The sequence below is a fragment of the Dermacentor silvarum genome, chromosome 10, assembly GCF_013339745.2.
Source record: "Dermacentor silvarum isolate Dsil-2018 chromosome 10, BIME_Dsil_1.4, whole genome shotgun sequence".
Classification (NCBI taxonomy): Eukaryota; Metazoa; Arthropoda; class Arachnida; order Ixodida; family Ixodidae; genus Dermacentor; species Dermacentor silvarum.
The window spans coordinates 5323260-5342834 of record NC_051163.1 but is presented as its reverse complement, the minus strand read 5'-3'; the positions used below and the strand labels follow the sequence as shown (position 1 = coordinate 5342834).

The following is a 19575-nucleotide window of genomic DNA, read 5'->3' as shown; positions in this document are numbered from 1 at the left end:
CATTATAATTTCGGCTTCTCTCTTAAAAGCAATAAACTTTAAATCAAATAGGTGCAGCAGCTGTCTAATAAGAGCAATTCTGTGTCTCACAGGTACTTTAATGATAAAATAGGATTTCTAGAGGTCTTTCTTCAAGCCAACAGCATATGTACAATGCTGTTAAGCTTTGTTGAACAAAATTGACAAAACTCATGCCCAACAATGCTGGCCTCACATGCTTCATACTTTCGTGAAGTTTTTGGATAGTTCAATACAATTGTTCAACTCGGAGCTTCAAATTAGGCATCCTTACAGTTGTGCACCTCCCCGTGCCACAGCCAGCAGAGCTATGTCTATCTTTGTATTCCAAACTTGATGCAGAAATGGCAGTGCAAGAACACGATTACAAGAAAACATACTGGCAGGACACAGACCGGTTTGCGTTTTCAGTCTTCTATGCGTTAACTGCTTTGGGTTCTTCATAATAAATGACCAACTACTCAAAACCAAGATAGTCCAGCAGCAAACTGTCAATTATTTGAAGCTTGTGATCACATGTATACAGGCCGACAAGCACACAGGTATTTCAAAACAAGCTAAAATAAATCGCATGACCAGCAGCCCCAATACAACAGGTAAATGGCACAAAACTTTCCTTGAAAATGGAGTCAGTTCCCTATAATTACAACATGTGAAAATCTTCACAAGTTACACATGATGGCTCAATCTCTTGAATATGCTGGCTGAAAACGGTCAAACTTCGTTGTCCACCACCCTGTCCACCATCATACAATGATGGAGACAGTTCAGGCTCTATGTTTATTGTCTGCTTTTAATAAAAACTGCAAGAAATTTCCGGCTGCACTAATGTCGAACCCAAATGTATCGAATCTGAAGGGATGCCAAAAATGTTCAACACATTGGTAATTCGATATGTAAAACAAAAATTTTATACAAAAATCTTCCAGGGGATCTTATTGCTGTTCCCTATATGCATTAATTCATTATATATGGGTTCGATATATCCGGGTTCGACTGTATGAGAAATGGATGCACAGGTTGTACACATCAGGTCACAATTAGGGGAAGAAAGTAAGCACAAAGGTAGTGCGACAATTCATTGATTAATACACTGCCACTTGGCAATTGTGAAGCCTAGCATATGACTTAAGCACGTTGTTCACAACACATAAGTTATATATCTGATCGTTTAAACCCACAAACCCAAACGCCACTGAAGGCCTGCTGCAAATAAAGCACGATTTATTTCTTTAATTTCAGCTTCCGACCTGAGTTTCCTTGCTTTTGGTCCCGCTGAACGCAACGGTTGTAAAGAAAGGGTGAAGAGATGGCTGGCAGTATGCCATCGAGGGTCCTTGATCGGTGAGCACGTTGTAAACAGATTGGGATAATGGGCTTTCAGTGGCGGCTGCCTATTGCAGTGTACAGCGCAGAGACAAGACGGGCGCGTGGCTCATGACACTGGTCGATTCTATGCGCCAAGATAAGCTGCGAACAGAGCCAGCAACCCGTGCCACGTCTACGACCTTAGTCGTTAGCGACACACGATTTCGCAGCTCATTTGGCAGCATGCTTTTATAAAGGGTCAAACAGGGAGAATGCGATAGCTGGTAAGCAGATGCACCGGCAAACTGGCTTGCACCATGCATGCACGGGGAGGGGAGCATGTGGCTGCATAAACAGCCCCAAAACGTGGGGCTGTGCCCATTAGGGAACAAAGCTCCCCAAGAGGGGCGAAAATTGGCACTGCGCCACCTGCTTCTTTCGTATGGCCGTTTTGACGGTGAAGGCTAAAAAGTTTGGGTCTACCTCCAGCTCCAGACGCAACACGGGAAATGTGTCCCATCAGCACAGAACACATGTACGCCGTAGCCATTGCTCGCTGCGCACACCGTGGCTGCTTAGACCAGCACGGGAACCCCTTTGGAGACTAAAGGGAGCGAACGGGTTCGGCACCGAGCAGATGCGGGGGTGTTTGCTTGATATTGAGAGACAGGAGAGACTTGGTGATGCATGACCACACTTCCGAACAGTCCAAAGGTCTTCTCTGAGTACGGATTTGAGGACTGGCGACACCACACGTCTTTTATCCTGCCGCCTCAGCTTACAAGTGCTTCCTGCTTGTTAGCCCGGTGTTTGGGCTCTGTTGCTTTAGGCTGTGTTTGTATGGCCTTTTGTGGAACGTACGATTGCTTTGCGTCGGTGGCCTTCTCCACTATTGCATTTTTACATGTTTATTCAGGGAGAGGAGTACACATTTTGAACTGTTGCAAAACAAAGTGGGCGTCGACGAGCCTCAATGATTGAATAGCCAGCGGACCGCTCACACGACAATCCTTGTACAGGTTTGGTGAATGGTGTGCCCATCCTCATGATCACCGAGTAGTGTAAATGTTTGGGGAGCTGCACCGAGGGTAGGAAACATGGCCCCGCTGCCCTAACCAATGGTTCTGGACTAAACTTGAGGTGCTATGCTCCGTCAGCTCTGCCGAGATAGGGTTGCCTTAGAGGTGTTCCAGTTCCACCTTACATTATATACGTTATTCCTTGTAAAAAGTCCTTGTAAATACAAAATGTCTTCAAGGTTCATCTGCGTCCTTCCATTTGAAGCCTCCAGCCAAGTTATGCCGCTAAGCTTAGTGGCGGTACTCTACACTTGCGTAGACTATCCTTGGCGGTGCGTCTCGGAAACCCAAGTGGGAAAATAATACTCATACCCTGAAGAAGGAGAAAGAACCTGATTTTGCTACCTTTAAACATGGAAGAAACAGCTTGTTCACCCTTATCTCTCGCAATGGAAAGTGCACTCATACAAAAATTCGTTTGTACCTTTTTTGAGGAACTGGTCATATCGTGAAAGTGAAACATGTATTCTAAGTGGCAGCTTCGTTGCACATTCACAAGTACAAGTCCATAAATGTACATTCATTCAAAATGTGAAGCAATGACTGATAACAAGCACACAAGGGCAGCACACAAGGGCATTGAGCTTGAACAGCACTTCTGAGGCTACCAGGTGTCATAGGTATATCAGACGGGACAAATAGTCTGCATGCGGCAAAACTGCATTGTTACCACATGGTGCATCTTTAGTCAGCCAAAACACGACACACACCAAACGCTTGCGCTGCTGTGGACGCAAGACCACTTGCACTAAGGAAATGAAAACACAGCACGGACTTGCTGTAAATCTTCATGGTGCCTGATTGCGCTTTTTAATGTTTTTGTGGTTGCACCAGAAAGGGCGAGCTGGCCCGACCACCCACCAAGGGATTCCACTGAGGTGATGCATGGATGGCAACACCACCTGGTGGCGTTCCCTAATCGTCCCACTCTCAGCTCACAAAACTAACACAAAACCACGAAGTAGTGCCATCTCGTGCGGATGCCAGGAAACTAGCGTGATGATGATTACAGGACGTACATACATGGGACAAATTTTTGGTGGAGCCTGGCATAAAACACTTTCATGTTAACAAACAAATAACTCTTAAGTAGAAATAATGAATGAATTAGCAATTAGTTTGATGAGCTATCCACAGCTGTAAGTTCACTACAAAAATGCTGCTATGGGATTTGCATCAAGTTTTCCGCACTTAAATTAGAACTTTCAGGTATCCATAACTCATGTCGCAAAAATAATCTGTTTGGCTTTGTGGGGTTAACGTTACGTCTAAACGGCCAAACAGGGTGCTGTATCAATAAACAGCCATGTAATAATGAAGGAAACGTAAGCCAAGATAAAAAGCAATTAGTTACCATGTGCAGGCACTGTTCAAGGAAAAATTTTACACAGGCACCTCAATCAGTTGGCTCACACATTTTCAGAGATATGACATTTGAGATCAGCATGCCAATCACCTCCCAATAAAGAGAAACATTTCCCTGGCTTAGATGGTGCATCTGTGCATCAACATTGAGTAGCTTACTTGAATGCTTTTGTTTAAATCCTTAGGCATATAAGTGCATTCTCTTTAAATCCCTCCATATGAACTTGGGGTTTTCCAGTTTACATATGCATTACCAACAAGCCAAAATATTAATGAAAACAAATCTCTTTTGCTTATACATATCTATACTGTTTCAATGTAGGACCACTTACATAAAGTGTTCTTTAAGTCTCTAAGTGGTAGCATGTATCGACATTAAGTATATTTGAAATTACTAATGAAAACTGTTTAGCAATGATGAAAATGCTAGTGGAGCAGTCAGTACCTTGAATAGTGCAAATAGAATTGTACAATTGTGCCACACTTCACTGCAAACTTTGCTGTCACATCAACATCACACCAAGTTGTCAAGGCCATTATGCTACGTGCTTAAAGACCAACAAACAAAATTTTACTGTGGCTAAATTGGCTATAAATGAGTAGCACATACAACTGACACAACCTTGGCAAAGCTGCAGGGCTGGTAGTTGCGTAATTTTCTTATTAACAGCCTTAAACTAGCATCATAGCAGATGACGCATGCACCTAGTGGTAAGCGGATATGAGACCAATTTGAGCATACTGCCTCTAAGATTTTCTGCACTGCCTGATCTCAAAGATCATGGCAATTATTAAGGAGCCGTGCTGATTCTGAATGTTCCAGGTCCTGTGTAATTTCCAGCGTGTGGTAATGCCGCTGTATTTTTCAGTTTTGGCGTCAGAACATTCAATTTTACAAGCATTTTGCAGCGCATGCAGCATCCATTCCTATATCAAAAGTAACGTTTTGCACAGAGGCTTTTCTATATCTACGCTACCAAAAACTAGGCCTTTCACACGGTCCAAAATGCTGTTTCAGTTGGCCCTTACGTGTGCAATATGCCTGCACACCATAGTTACCTGGGGCCGTATTCTGAAACGTTCCACTTCGACGATATTTCTTTTTCGCTTTCAGGCGCGCGCCGATTGGCTGGTTGAGCAAAATTGAATGACGTCAGGCTCAACCAGCCAATCAGCTCATCCAATTTCGCTAAAACAGCCAATCATCACGCACCTGAAAGCGAGAAAGAAATATCGCCGAAGTGGAACGTTTCAGAATACGCCCCTGGACACCACCAAGGCAGACCACACCTGTGCACAGAGTAACCCAGTGGATCTTGTTGAAGAGACTGACAACCGATTTTTAAGGACCTAGTTTTTTTATGGCTCACCCTCAGTAGTGTTTACACCTGCAGCGGTTACTTCAAAAAGCACGTGCTGATAGGCCGCCTCACACATTGTGAAAGCTGCCCATCATTTTGCTTTCACAGAAGTGAGTGAAACTGTGGTTAACCGCCTGCATTTTGACCTTTTCAACCACTTTTGAAAATAAAAAGCTGGTACAATAAGTTTGCGTTGTCGTACAGACCTTCCTTATACTTGTACCACGTTTTTCCCAAGTACACACCTACGCCATGGCTGGCTGGCCCCTATCGTCGCTATTATTTCGATAGACGAGCCAAGCCAACTCATTGAAAACGAAGGCGAAGCTGCCACTTTTCTACTCACTACAACCGAAGGCCTATCTGCACATGGTAAGTTAGAAAAAACTGATAACAGAAAAAGGTGTACTGCATTCCAATACTAGTAAACAGATCAGGAACCTACACTAACAGAAGGCCACGTGGTAGATCTCTTATGTATCTTCATGTTCTTGCTGCGTGGGGTGCCAAAGGTCATTTTTCGAAACTTTTAGTGAGGAATTAAAAATATAAATTTGTTAAATGAGAAAAACATGGGTCATTTAAACCAGTATGATAGGCAATCTTTCCATCAGCGACGTCATCTCGATTCATGTTCTCAGCGGTTGTCCGTCACTTTAAGATCAGTTAAAGCAGAGCATTTTGTTTCGGAGACCTCAGGATTTCATTGTTGCTGGGAAAAGGATTGAATGCACTCAAAACATGATAGCTAATGGTAAAAGTACCTAGTATCTGTCTGTACCCCATAGTTTCTGTATGATTTAGAAGATTATGCCCGTGTATTTTAGATAACAAAAGTGAGAATATTACCAGATACAAATTTAATTTTGCATGCCTGTCTGGTACCTGAAATGCATTCTTGTGGCGTATCCTCTAGATGTATAAGTTGTTTTTTCGTCCACTTTCATTTCCAATTAGCTTATCATTTCTGCACTTTAATCAAAAGTGCAAATAACTTCCTCTGTTCTTTCCTTGGCTTCATCGTCTGTTGGCTCTATACGGTAGTGACTAGCAAAAATTGGGCCCCTCAGTTTCCCTTCTCGTTCATCGTCAGGAAAGACGAACGTTTCCAGCACTGTACGCTGGAAGCCGATCGGGGGTTACAGAACTTCTGCCGCTACTGTACGCCCGTAGTTTGGCCTCTTGTCCACTGTTTATTATGATCAAGCTAAATCCTGCAAATAACGTTTACGAGAAAAGAGACATTCAGGGCGTTGAGCACCTGCTATACGACTTGGCATCTATCCACACTGCCAGACACTGACACATTCGCTCACACTTGGAGAACGTCACCTTAAGTAGTACGGCTTGGAGTAAAACTTGAACTCCTCTTCGTAGAAGTAGATCTCCGCCTCCGAAATCTTTTGAAGCAGCACAAGGTGAGGAAGGGAATGAAAAACAGAGACATGGAGGTCATTTATCGGCAGTTTCATCAGCAACAACGCGAACGCTTTACCAAAGCTAAAACTTTTCCGAGCACAGAACCACGAAAGTAGCAAGAATTACCTTAGAGTACGGTGCCTTGATCTCAATTATTAAGAAGTCGTCATCTTGTTTTAGCTCGAACGCTGGAGTCAACATTTTTCTTCGTACTCGTGAGCCCGCCTCTTTCCAAAACTCATTCAATAAAGATCAGCTGAAGAGATCGCGAAGCGTAGCTTCGGGATGATGTCGGATGTGAAAACTAAAGGGCAGCTTCGCCACCGGTGGCCACCGTATTAGAAACCGTTGTTGGAGCCTGAACAGTGTTCTTGCACGATTTCGGCCATGAATTTCATACACGTGAGAAGTTTTTGCGGTGCCACACTGCACGGCATACACTACAGCCAAATACCATCAAATACTTCTGCTTTCTCGAAATTTTTTGGTTGTTTTTGTTTCTGTTGTTGTTGCCACTTATTTTAGTCATGAGGCGCTATTTGGCGATAGTTTCAAAGCACAAGTAACACAAAATTAAAATGAAATATTAAAGTAGTTTACTGTAATGTTAAAATACGTAATTATAACAGAATGACGGTTCTAAGTGAGGCGAAATATTAAAATAAGCTTTAAAAGTTGAGCATTTTCAATTCAGACGAACAGAAGCGACACTAGGCGTGCTAGCGTCGCTTCCTTTCGTTTGTGGCCATCGCATACGGCATTTGAAGGTATGTAACGTTGCTTCGAAATCAACTTTAATCGATTTGTTCCCTTCGTTTATGGCCGGTAATGTAAAAAGTACTGGTTACAGCATTTATCGGGCTTTCATATGTTATGTTGTGTCATAATGTCACTTTAACAATAAAACCACTGCCACCTTTGGTTGCGGTCTTGGTTGCCGCTTGCTTCAGATACGTGAGAATATGCGGGTATATTTAGTAGATACACAAATACTTGGCGGTGAATGCTACTGGCGCTATTTCGTGCACCTAAAAAGTGTCCTCGTCGCTTTCCTATTTCCTGGAAGCGTGCGAATCAATACGGGTGCTACAGTGATGTGCACTTCTCGGCGTTCCCCAAGCGCACTGTTTGAACGTGCTTGTGGGGTCATGATGTGCCTACATGTCAGCGGACTCGTTGAATTGGTGCATACACACTAGCGACCACGTGCGTGGCTGCTCGGTATTGCACGCATTTGGCTGAGGTACTGCCATTGTAGCATAAATCGGTGTGACGGGGCACGTACTTGCAGGCCTACGGCTGATGCCCGTACAATGCCAGAAACGATATGTATACCAACAGTAATTGAATTGACTACCGTTACTTGCGATTGTGGTTTTGGCGCTCACAAGCTGTTTCGTTGCCTAATTTTCCCGCCGCCTTTGCAGTTGCCGTGCTGAAGAAGCGCTGCCATGGCAAAGACCAAGAACCACACCAATCACAATCAGAGTAAGCTGTTTACCGTACATTTTCCTGTGGGGCCTGCAATGTTGATCGATTAGCGCACACCCGCCGCGGTGGCTTAGCGGCTATGGTGTTCCGCTGCTAAACACAAGGTCGCGGAATAAAATCCTGGCCGTGGCGGCCGCATTTCGATGAGGGCGAAATGCAAAAACGACTGTGGGATCCCGTGCATTGGGAATGGGGGCACGTTATTGATCCCCTGGTGGTCAAAAATTAATACGGACTCCACTACGGCGTGCTTCATAAATCACGGTTCTGGCACGTAAAACCCCAGTATTCATTCAGCATTCAAAACCCCAACATACAACTGGCTTGCCACTGATTGATGATAGTGTGCAGCAGCGTAACATACTAAAGTACCGGCGAAATGCGAAAACACCCATGTACTCAGATTTAGGTGCACGCTAAAGAACTCCAGGCGGACGAAATTTTCCGGAGTCCCCCACTACGGCGTGCCTCATAATCAGATAGTGGTTTTGGCACATAAAACCCCATAATTTTTTTTTTTTTTTTTTACATCTAAAGTACCAAAGCATCCATGCATGCAGGTTCAGTGTACAATGCAGCTAATGATGGTATAGAGGCAGCAGTTGCCATGTAAGCAGTTTAAGGGCCCATTCACACTTGCGACTAAGCGAGGTCGCGCGACCAAGTTGGTCGCAAAGCGACCAGTCGCAAGTAGTCGCAAATGGTCGCTTTTCTCGAAATGCGACCGTTTCGGGCCAGTCGCTCACTGCTCGATTTTTCAGTCGCGCGACCGCAGTCGCAGAACAGCTGAACCAATCAGATGCGAAGGAACAGGACGTCCGTATACATAACTTGCAACTACGTCACACCGCGGAACTCTGGGATACGATCTCGCAAGGCACCGCCATTACCGAGCACATTGCGGCAGACGACACAGCGCCAAGCTGTGCGGATTTCTCATTTCCCGTCGACGCCGTACGTCGCAATGGCGATTTGTGAACTATTTGGCTGCAGTACGAGAAGTAAGTGCAAATCTCATGAAAAGGCACCAGACTCCAGGATGTACTGTTTGCCTGAGGTAATAACAAATCAGTGCGACCACACAAAGGCGCTGTCCGAGAAGCGGAGAGATACTTGGCTTGCGCGCATCAACAGGAAGGACCTCAAGAATGTCTACCTGCAGAGAAACAGTCAAAACAAAATCTCCGTCACAGCCTCCTTCATTTTCTGTCAGCAATCACATAAAACCGTTTTTTTTTTTTTTTTTTTTTTTTTTTTGCTATTCCTCACAACAGTTGTTCATTCTTGTGTTCGGCTGTAAAGCAAAGAAGAAAAAAATGTGGTGATTGAGCACCACAATTGCTGTTTGCAGTGTTGTTGGCTGACACAAAGCTGGTAATGATCATGCACAAGTCTTGAAAGCACCTGTCGTGCTCTCGTTGCAGGTATTCCCAAGTAATTTAAGGAAAAGAACAGGGACTCAGGGGCAGTAAAAAATACAGTTCGGCAGTAGACACACTAAAGCTGCTTTCCTTTAACGGATAGCAGGGAAACAGGTTTTTTTTTTTTTTTTTTTTTCACTCTGCGTTGGCTCATTTCTGATCCAGATTGTGAAATTCGGTGTACGTTATCCCCGCTCGGCGACATCGCCGCGTGGCCGACGCGAGTTGAAGCTTCAATTTCACTTAGGCTGATGTATATGTCAATCCTTTATGTGGTTATTGCTGTTTCTTTTATCACAGCTATGAAATGACGAGTGCATTCAACTCACCTGGCTAAGCAAGACAACTCGCTTAGACGGCAACTTCTTCGCAATGAGGTTCCGGACCCATCCGCTCGTAAAGTAGTTGTGCGAGTCGAGCGACTTGTAAGCCTTCATCTGATCTAATGAAACATAACACTAGATAATTTATAATGTATTTTGTTGATAACACGAGATAATTTATAATGTCAACATGGGTAACCGGTGGTAGCAGGCTTGCATTACCAGCGGCTTGCGCACCAACTGGTAGCCGTTATGGATCCACGCCGTCACATAGGGCGATTTTTTCTTTGTACCTGGCCCGCGTTGGTCCCACAAGTTCATCAAAGTATGCAGGACAAAGTCCTGCACAATTCTCCTTCGCCATGCGCGCAAGGCAATCGATTAAAGCATACGCACAAAGCAAAACGATCCGCCGCACGGACGTAAACACAGCTCCGCTGCTCCGGCACCACGACGTATGTGCTCGGTAATGGCGGACGCAAAACCGGAAGGCAGGAACTGACGTCACGTGCAACTTATGTATACGCAGGCGCTTATTTTACGCGGCGATGACATTTCAAGCAGACGTGAACGGCACATCGTGATACATTTCGGTTTAGCGACTCGTCGGTCGCATTTGTAAGTGTGAACATCGTTCGTTTTGAGTAGCTTTCTGGTCACCAGTCGCAATCGGTCGCGCGACCTCGCCTAGTCGCAAGTGTGAATGCGCCTTTAGGCAGCATGCACTATCTAAAATTGAACAGCAGTGATTTCTCTTCATGACACACGAAAGGGATGTGCTGTTGGTGAATGAAGAAACTTGCATTTCAGATCGTAAGGACCACAGGAACGGCATCAAGAGGCCCAAGAAGGGAAACAAGCCTTCCATGCGAGGGGTAAGTGTCTCACACAGTTCACAAGGCAGTGTCTATTCTCATGGCAGTCGCCTCCCATTGGCTACCTATGATAATGTCACTGGAGAGGCGTGTCAGCTAGGTGGAGAAAGATTTCTTAACAGGTGCTCTTTGGTGGTGACGTGGGGGACGCACTTTTTCTGCAGTCTCTTTGCCAAAGACATTGAGTTTGGCACATATTTTATCAATTTCACACACCTAGGTAATTGTTTTACCCAACTGTGACCTCTCTACTTCAGACCAAGCTTGTCTTGCCACTGTTCAAGAAACGATAGCATGCCACGCGAATGGGCCAAACTTGGGCAACCGCGCTGTCATACTCGGCAAGAAACGATTCCCACTGCAAGCGAGATAATTTTGGTGACGACAGTTAGCCACATTACCAAGTCCTGGTAAAGTTCAACTGAATACTGGTGTCGCACAAGGCATTTTTAATTGCGGACTCTGCATTGAATTTCTCAGTCAATATTAAAGCACTCCTTTGTGCAAGGTGTGGTATTGCGATCAAGAAATTCAATTGGCGCTCGAAAGCGGCAGTTTGCATCTGCAGGGGGTGATAAATTCATCAGAAGAATCCTCACGGCAATTCGGAGGATTGACGTGCACATATGTAGCTGACTTCCAGCAGCTAGCCAGATTAACTGTCGTCATAAATTCCATTCAGTATAATACTGGTGTCACATGGGGGCATGCTTGATAGCGGGCTTGGCATAGAATTTGTCTGTCACGGTTGGCACTTGCATTTTTCCACGTGTCAGCCGCATCCCACTCCGGAAAGAAAAACAGTTTCTGCGTACAACTTGCGGTAATAACTGCAAACAATGCTAGTTTCTTTGTAATAACAACCTCCCGTCGCAGATGCACAGATTGTCCATGTTATCTTCGGGCTAGCTGCCCTGCACCACAACTTTGGCGACGATGATGGCGAACTTTGCCTTAAAGGTGGTTTCATAGCAACATGGGTCACACTGGCATGAAGCCACACCTGAAGTCGAAATTAACAGAAAACCTGCATCCCAATTTTACTGTTAAATGTTTAGAAAAGATTTGTCTGTGCACTTAGAGAACGGAACACTTAAGCTTGTGTTTAGACGGAAAGCATCTGAATTAGTGCAACATAGCATAAACTGCCGGTGCCGTGCAGTCAAGGTCCTTTTCTAAATGTTTAGAAAAGATTTGTCTGTGCACTTGGAGAACGGAACACTTAAGCTTGTGTTTAGACGGAAAGCATCTAACTGAATTAGTGCAACATGCATAAACTGCCGGTGCCGTGCAGTCAAGGTTGCACTTCACATCATCACACTAGGCAAATGTGTAATGCTCCCGCAGCCTCAACTACTACAAAACGTTTGGTAGGCTGAAACGCAAAATTGAAGAAGAGCATGTAAACAAATTATCTGGTTAAGGCAGAAAGTTGGGCTAGTTGGCAATGAGCATAATAAGACATAGCTAGTGTAACAAGACAGGGACTTAGCGTGATCCAATGTTCTTTCTTTTAGTCCCCTTCTTGTTATGCTAGTTATGTCTTATTATGCAAAAAATCTGTGCTGCCAGAGTTGCAAGAAGTGGTAAAATTGCTTTTTTGCTTGATAATATCTGACTAATGGCAACTTGAAGGGGGGGGGGGGGGGGGGGACTAAATCTAGAGATCATCCTGTTTCCTTTCTAATGAGTAAAAAAATACTTTTTTTAGAATTGTCAACATCTGGCTCTTGTGTCAAGGTTTTTTGTAAATGCCACATCTATTCTAACTATGCGCTTCGAAATGATTCGACACAAGCCTTAACCCTTTCAGACGCAACTTTATCCTGTTGATTGAAAACTTACTTTCGACACATTTCTTGTATCTTCAAAACCATAGAAAGTGTACAGCTGCAGAAAAGATTAAGAATTTTCAGTTCTTTAGTAAGTTTTGTCAAATTTACAGAATGTGGACTCCATGTGAAAACACGCACAGGAGCATCAAATATAAGAACAACTATTTCGTGTATTGAAAGCTTGAAAAACACTCACCTAGCCACTTGAAAATTATGTCTGGTGCATGACATTGTGAGAAAGAAGTGAACCCACTACATGCAACAACATACTGACACCGAGTAAGAATACCCAACTGTGTCAGACACCTTCCCACTCAATTTACTAAAATGTTTCGCACATTTTATCCAAAATTGCAGCACAATTCCAATCATAAGTGTCTCAAGATATATGCAACACATCTTAAATATCATTACTTTCATCAGTGCTTTTGCTGTTTATGCACTATCTTAGCGTCTGAAAGGGTTAATAAACAATGCTGGTGAATTCTGTAATGGTAACTACGGATGAACACACTTATTGTGTTATTCTGAATATAGTAGCTAGCTAGTTATTGTTGCGTAGTAAATTGCCCTTTGTGGATGTGCATGAAAACTTTAAAATTAAAATTTTTTGCTGTTTTTTGCTGTGATAAAAAAAAATTGCAAAGGTCTCTAGTTTGAGGCTTGAAACAGTAAAATTTTGTTAAAATGCAAAATTGCACTTCTGAATGAACTTGTTTTAGCATTCAGTAGGTTGTGTTTATGAGTCATGATGAAAGCTACTACACTAGAATAAACGTGAAAATTTTGAAGCGGCTTCAAGTAACTTGCTGTACTACTTCGGGATGCCGTGCGACGGTGGGCCAGAACATAAGCTGCTTTTGTGGTAGCTTAAAGAACATTGTTACACACTCGGGTTAAGCAACGAGGGACTGGTCGTCTACGGCATTTTTCTCTGTGCATTCTGCAGATACCTTTTCTAACACAATAAATTCTGCACTAGGTGCACAAATATCAGTGTGAAAGCATCAAAGCTACAGAGGAGTTTCTCAGCCAGAGAGCCTCGCTGTTGAATATTTTGTTCCAGGATGCCAGGATCGACCCTGGCATCGCTTGTTGTCTGGGGCAGTTCATTCACCTCAACCAGCAGGCTTCCAGATGGCTGCATGAGAGCAAACTTGGCTAGCTTTTTTAACCCTTATGGATTTTCACTTGATTAGTCACCATTACAGTGCTTCGCATTATTTGTATTGGTATAAGGTTTCTATAACCTGCATGAGCCCTCGTCATAGCTTCATGGTTAGTTTCATGTGCCCTATCTGAACTTTTCCTGTTGGTCACTTGCCTGCTCCGAGTTAACACCGGTGCATTTAAAGAACAGTGCTCTTTTCAGTGGGGTGAAAGCACAAACTTCAGGACTGTTTTCCCACCTTCTTGTTTCAAGTGTTATATGGTGCACTTGCTTTGGGAGTTAAGTGTGCTGGCTTAATGTGTGAGAGAGAGCAGTGGTGGTAAACATGTCTGCATCTCAACTTAGGCAGGCCTCACTCATGCAAATGTTGTGTGCAGGTGGATGCCAAGTTCGTGCGGAACATGCGGTTTGCCAAGAGGCACAACAAGAAAGGCCTGAAGAAGATGCGTGCCAATGAGGCCCTGCAGAAGGAGGCCGCACTGGCTGCCAAGAAGGCCAGCACGTAATAAAAGGCCGACTGTACAGTAATTTGGACTCCTCCTTGCTTCAAGCAGCGTGTCTTGCAGTGCACTAAAGCCTGCGCATTTGATGCCAACTTGGGCGCTGCATTCGGAATCTGTCGGAAGGCTATTTCATGTGACTTACAGTGACGACCACCTAAAATAGTATCGCATTCAAACACTTATCACATTTGCATTCAGAAAAAATAAGGTACATATAACGATGTTGTCACACAAAAAACAAATACATACTGCTTTCTGTGATTAAAAAATACCTGCAGTCCATAATTTGACATACAAATTTGTTTGGCTGAAATGTCCACAGCATATGGCATCTGAATGTGATACGGTGGGTAATTGGCACGCTACACTTGGAGAGGCAAGCATACACTTCATTTTGCTTATGGTGAAGCCCTGCTCCATTTACATTGCACATGATGCAAATGTTTAGTTCGATGGAATAGATGCTCAGATTTGGAAGAATACTTTTGATGATGCTGTCTTTTCTTCTATTATAAGCTTTTGTAAAATGCGATAAAAAATGTTTGTGATTACAGCTACAAAATGTTTTCAGTATTTTTCTAGGAGTGATAGGAATAAATTCTCTTAAAAGTTTGGCCTACAATCTTGGTCCCAGTTAGTTGAACATTTCTGCTTCATTATTGCATACTGTATTCCACACCATAGTCACTTGTCACTTTCAAATTGGGAGCATGAGACTCTTGCTTTAGTTAATAATTGCATACCGTAAAACCAAAAATATGTACTTGAATGCAGCATGAATGTCTAAAGAGCAAGGATTTATAAATCTACTTTGGACCTCCAGATACAGTTACTTACTCAATGGCATAACTCTTTTTGAGTTACGAAGTACAGAAATGCGAAAACACCCGTGTAGCTTTAGGTGCACGTTAAAGAACCCGAGGTGGTCCAAATTTCCGGAGTCCCCCTCTACGGCGTGCCTCATAATCAGATCGTGGTATTAGCACGTAAAAGCCCATAATTTAATTTTTTTTAGTTACAAAGTACAGAATTGTGCAGTCTTTCAAAGCTGTATCCGCCTCAATGAGGGGGATTTTAGTCCTCACATGGCACATAATGCATTAAGACAAACTAGGAATATTAAACAGTGCCAATTTTCTAATATGACCATTAAAAAGAATAGCTCTATTCACTGCGTGATTGCGCTACAGGTGGCAGCACCGTTGGCACGTTAATGTGGATAGGTGGTCAGCGGCATGCATAGAAATGTAAATGGCGTTTCGCTGTGAACGATTTGACACAATTTTATGGGAATGAAACGCGCCGACTACAGTGAAATATATTGCCCTCCACTGCCGTATCTTTGCACGAACCATGCGGAAAGTTTCTTTTTACTTGAAAGAAATGGCATCTGTTATTCGACAGGGGACTGGCACTTGGCCAAACAATGTGCATCCTTGGGGCTTTTTGTGCATCTTTCACTGGCGTTCCGCTTGCTCCACTAAAATTGTTGCGCAACTTAATACCGCATTCTTTGCAAATATTGCACACTCTATATAAAAAAGTCTGCATCCTTGTACAACAAAGCTAAATGGCAAATTAATGTGCAATTCCCCAATTGTAAGCTCACATCTGCATTTTTTTTAACTTGCTTCGATGTACAAACAGTTAATGAGTTCAATTAAAGAAGCTAGGCCACTATGTGTGACGGCACGTTAGTAGGATTGCCAGGTTGCTTCAGATTAGATTTTTATTGCAGCAACACCAAAAACACTCCATTTAAGTATAAAGCTGCCCTTGCATGGTTATGTGCAAGGTTGTAATTATTTGAGACTAAAATCATTAGGTTTTATTTCAGCTAATCATCACTGTTTTCTGTCAAGCACTGAAGAGCGAGAAGGGAATTAAAGTAATCACCTTTAAACTCTGTGTTATGACGTCCTGCATCTAGAGACTGCTATCACACAATGTTCACTAATACTCTGAGGTTTTCTTTTGTATCAGCAAGCCAAAACACAAAAAGCCCACAACTTATTTATAAATTCACCCACTGTGGCATTAAAACCACAATTTAAAAGAACACCTTTGGCCGGCGCGTAACCATTAAGCGAAACTTGCAACCATAGCAAATATTACGATGCAGTTATTGTAATATAGAGTGAAAAATGGATCACTACTGAGTGATATTCACTCCACCTAGATCGTGTTGCGTGGTATCAGAGATTGCAGAGTGATCAACAAATTGCGACAAGTCACTTGAGCACAGCATTCATGCATAGTTGAAACCACTTGATTTGCTTCTAATGAGGCAAAGTGCTTTCTGTGGTGTACTTCAAACAAAAAGTGACAATAAGTCTGTATTGGCGAAGGAAGAATGCCACAATCGCGCATTCGGCATGGCCAGTCACTGATCTTATTACAAGCGCAAACACGGCAGCGCAAGGCTTAATGCTTCTGTACATTGTCAGAAAATGCAGACCAGCATTTACGGTCGTGCTGCAATCATGGAAGAAATAGTTTTCTTAAGGATATGCACACCGTACGTGCACACGTCAACACGTAGGGCCTAGCACAATCCATACTATACGTGGCTCAGCCAGTGCCCACCAGGCGGCGGCTCTGCTCGATCTAGTGCCAATATTGCATCAAGCATCTTCCAGTGAAGGCAATGCTGCTGTAACACAGTCATCATCAGCTTATTTTTATGTCCACTGCAGGACGAAGGCCTCTCCCTGTGATCTCCAATTACCCCTGTCTTCTGCTAGCCGATTCCAACTTGTGCCTGCAAATTTAACTTTCATCACTCCGCCTAGTTTTCTGCCATCCTCGACTGCGCTTCCCTTCTCTTGGTACCCATTCTGTAACTCTAATGGTCCACCGGTTATCCATCCTATGCATTACATGGCCTGCCCAGCTCCATTTTTTTTCTTTTAATGTAAATTAAAATATCGGGCTCTGCCCGTTTGCTCTCTGATCCACACCGTAGCACAGTACGACTTTCAAAGCATTTGCTGCATGTTCTACGCCGTTCCAAGAAAATGGCAATGCTGGCCAAGGAAAATTGGTTGACACTATAGGGACGAAAGGACGAGCTAGCACTTATGATTCTGCATATTGCTATACTTCTCAATTTCATCACAGGCATTGCATCACTGAAGCTACTCGAGTAGTGTGGCTAAAGAACTGCATCACTGTGCGTTTCATAGTGAATTGGCTTGTAAGCTGTGGCGTCTTATTCTGAACAACTTCATACAGAATTGTAAAAAAGATATCACAATTATAATTCTTGGACTGGATTGCATGAAGAGGTTGGCATTGCTTGCTCAATATATCAATAAAGATATTAATTTTTTTTGTGGCACTTGTGGCTGGCGAGTCTGCAAGGCATATCCACTTGGAGCGAATTCTGAGGATCCCACTAGTTTAGATGTGTACCGTCAAACTTGCGGCAAAAAGGCACTGATGTTAAAACTTTTTAAACTAAAATCTGTTTTTGGCATCGAAGCATGTATAAATAACTGGAACACCCCTGTATGTTGTCACACTTTGGGAATGAATATTTTGAAGCTGGTGTCGTCAAGAGAATTCATTCCAAGTGGTTACAACGCCTTCAAAACTCGTCAGTTACAACACTTAAATTGCCATGTGCTGTAATGCAATCGTGCAACTTGTGTCTGCTTGTTCAAGTAATCCAGCTCAAGGAATAGATTTATTTGCCACAGGCAGCTTTAGTATAGTAAAAAAAAAAAAAAAAAAAGTTCTGTATATTAAAGTATAGAGGATTTAACTAATGTGTAAAATTGCATATTGTTTGCATACTGGGTGTTACGAATAGCTACAATATTAGAGAAGGTTCCATAAATTAATCATCTTCAGCCAATTATTGACTAAAATCAACTGCAATAGTGGCTTTATGCTCAGATCAGATGTGTGTGGATGTTGGTCAGCACTTCCGAATAACAGCTTTAGGCGAGTATTTAGCATTGCGTGGCTGTCAGTCTCCCCAAGTTTACATATTGGACTACGGTACCACGTCGAGAGTTGACAGCGTCACACAATTTAACATCCAGCCACCTTTGGTTCATGCAGGCGTTTTTATAGGAAGCAAATCTGTTAAACACTTGGCAGTTGCACCTAATGGCGTTGTACGCAGAAAGCCTGACTGTTGACTCTGCCGCCTGAAGCTGCTCAGCATTAGCTATCATTGGGTTTTCAGAGTCCTTATTCATGATGGAGAAACTCAACCGCCCAAATGACAACTGGCAGAACTAGTTTCTCTTTGTAACAGATTGCAATTAGCCATAAGCTTTTATTGCAACCAAAAAACAAAGGATTTTGCCACAGTCTAGAAGGTGGTAATCTCCAATTTGCTTTTGTCAGCGAGTAAGATGATTAGGACTGCGTGTGGCTTTATCTCCGCTGTCGAGCTGCAAGCAACTACCCTGAAATGACCCATATGGGTGACTAAAGGGTTCGTGAAGATGAAGCACCTAGGGATGTTAATGTCGACGGAGATTCAAAGCCTTGGCTGCTAATAGCTCATGTACCCGATACATCTCTCGCTTTCAGTGTGCGACACTCTGTTTTGGTCATGAATGTGCACTGCGGATGCTGTGTGTGCAAAGAGTATGATCGTACCAACTTGTCATTGAGCTTGTTCTGTGGTGATTAGGTCCAGATAAGCTACATCTTTTTCTCCTATAGGAGTCGGGAATGCTGCTCCTTGTGGAAAAGCAGCCATTGCACTTGTTGCTGTTCTCAGCATGCCCAGTAATGTCCCATTGGCCACTTAAGACAGAAGGCAGCTTTTGTTCAGTCGTGTCACAGATGTATATAGGTGCTAGAGCACTGCACCCCGAAAGCCCATTCTGGAAATTCATTCCAAGTGGGTGCGCCTTGCCAACTCACCGCCTACAATTGGTCAATTTCAGTATGTGCCATTAATTAAGTTAATTATTGATTTTTTAAATTACACTTGATACTTGCAATACTATAATACTGCTACACACGTGTTGTATTTGGTCGTTTGAACGAGGCACGCGGGCACCATCACTCGAGCAAACAGGAGTAGCGAAACAATACTATAAGATATACTTGCAAAATACCTGCAAGATGGCCTACGAGGAATAAGGATTATAAACAGGGATACGGTGCCTCAGAAAGGATGGCTAACATTTCGATAGAAGGACCTATCTTCGTCAAAGGCGGCCTCGTCATCCTCGGCGGGTTAGTTTTAAAGGGTTAGTGGAGTGACGTCACGTCGATGTCGGCTGTGGCTGGCTGTAAAGGAAGAGACTGAAAAGAAAATGAGCGCTGGCGCTTCAGTGGCTAGGTGCGGTTTCTAAGACAAGGGGACAAGAGCGGGAGAGCAAGAAAGTGGCAAAAAAAATTAAAAAAAAAAGAAAAAACATAGGAGGGGGTTGGGGG

The 19575-nt window shown here is 43.3% G+C and overlaps 2 protein-coding genes across 3 annotated transcripts in view; one reads left to right on the top strand and one right to left on the bottom strand.

The window, feature by feature from the left end:
- The window catches only part of LOC119466511 (protein SHQ1 homolog), a 55245-nt gene extending 48120 nt beyond the window's left edge, over positions 1–7125 (bottom strand). Inside the window, exons 1-2 of the mRNA XM_037727027.2 lie at positions 6677–7125; positions 6464–6531 (exon numbers count right to left, since the gene is read on the bottom strand). Of these exons, the coding sequence (XP_037582955.1) occupies positions 6464–6531; positions 6677–6751 (143 nt within the window). The 5' untranslated portion in view covers positions 6752–7125. The remainder of the gene's footprint in view (positions 1–6463; positions 6532–6676) is intronic.
- A 109-nt stretch (positions 7126–7234) lies between these two features.
- On the top strand, positions 7235–14194 carry LOC119465828 (60S ribosomal protein L29-like). 2 transcript variants are annotated; one of them, XM_037726300.2, is made up of 4 exons: positions 7235–7317; positions 7978–8038; positions 10596–10660; positions 14044–14194. In XM_037726300.2, exons 2-4 carry the CDS (start codon positions 8002–8004, stop codon positions 14170–14172), a joined length of 231 nt encoding a protein of 76 aa, XP_037582228.1. In that variant the 5' UTR covers positions 7235–7317; positions 7978–8001; the 3' UTR covers positions 14173–14194. The 2 variants fall into 2 exon arrangements, with proteins under 2 accessions (XP_037582228.1, XP_049513242.1); XM_049657285.1 differs by lacking the exon at positions 7235–7317 and having other exon boundaries at positions 7897–8038.
- The last annotated feature ends 5381 nt before the right edge of the window (positions 14195–19575 follow it).

Bases quoted from the DNA above. Each gene is read 5' to 3' on its own strand.
- LOC119465828 (XM_037726300.2), top strand. From the start codon at position 8,002: ATGGCAAAGACCAAGAACCACACCAATCACAATCAGA. The intron at 8,039-10,595 runs GTAAGCTGTTTA...CTTGCATTTCAG, and splicing joins CCACACCAATCACAATCAGA to ATCGTAAGGACCACAGGAAC. The intron at 10,661-14,043 runs GTAAGTGTCTCA...TGTTGTGTGCAG, and splicing joins ACAAGCCTTCCATGCGAGGG to GTGGATGCCAAGTTCGTGCG.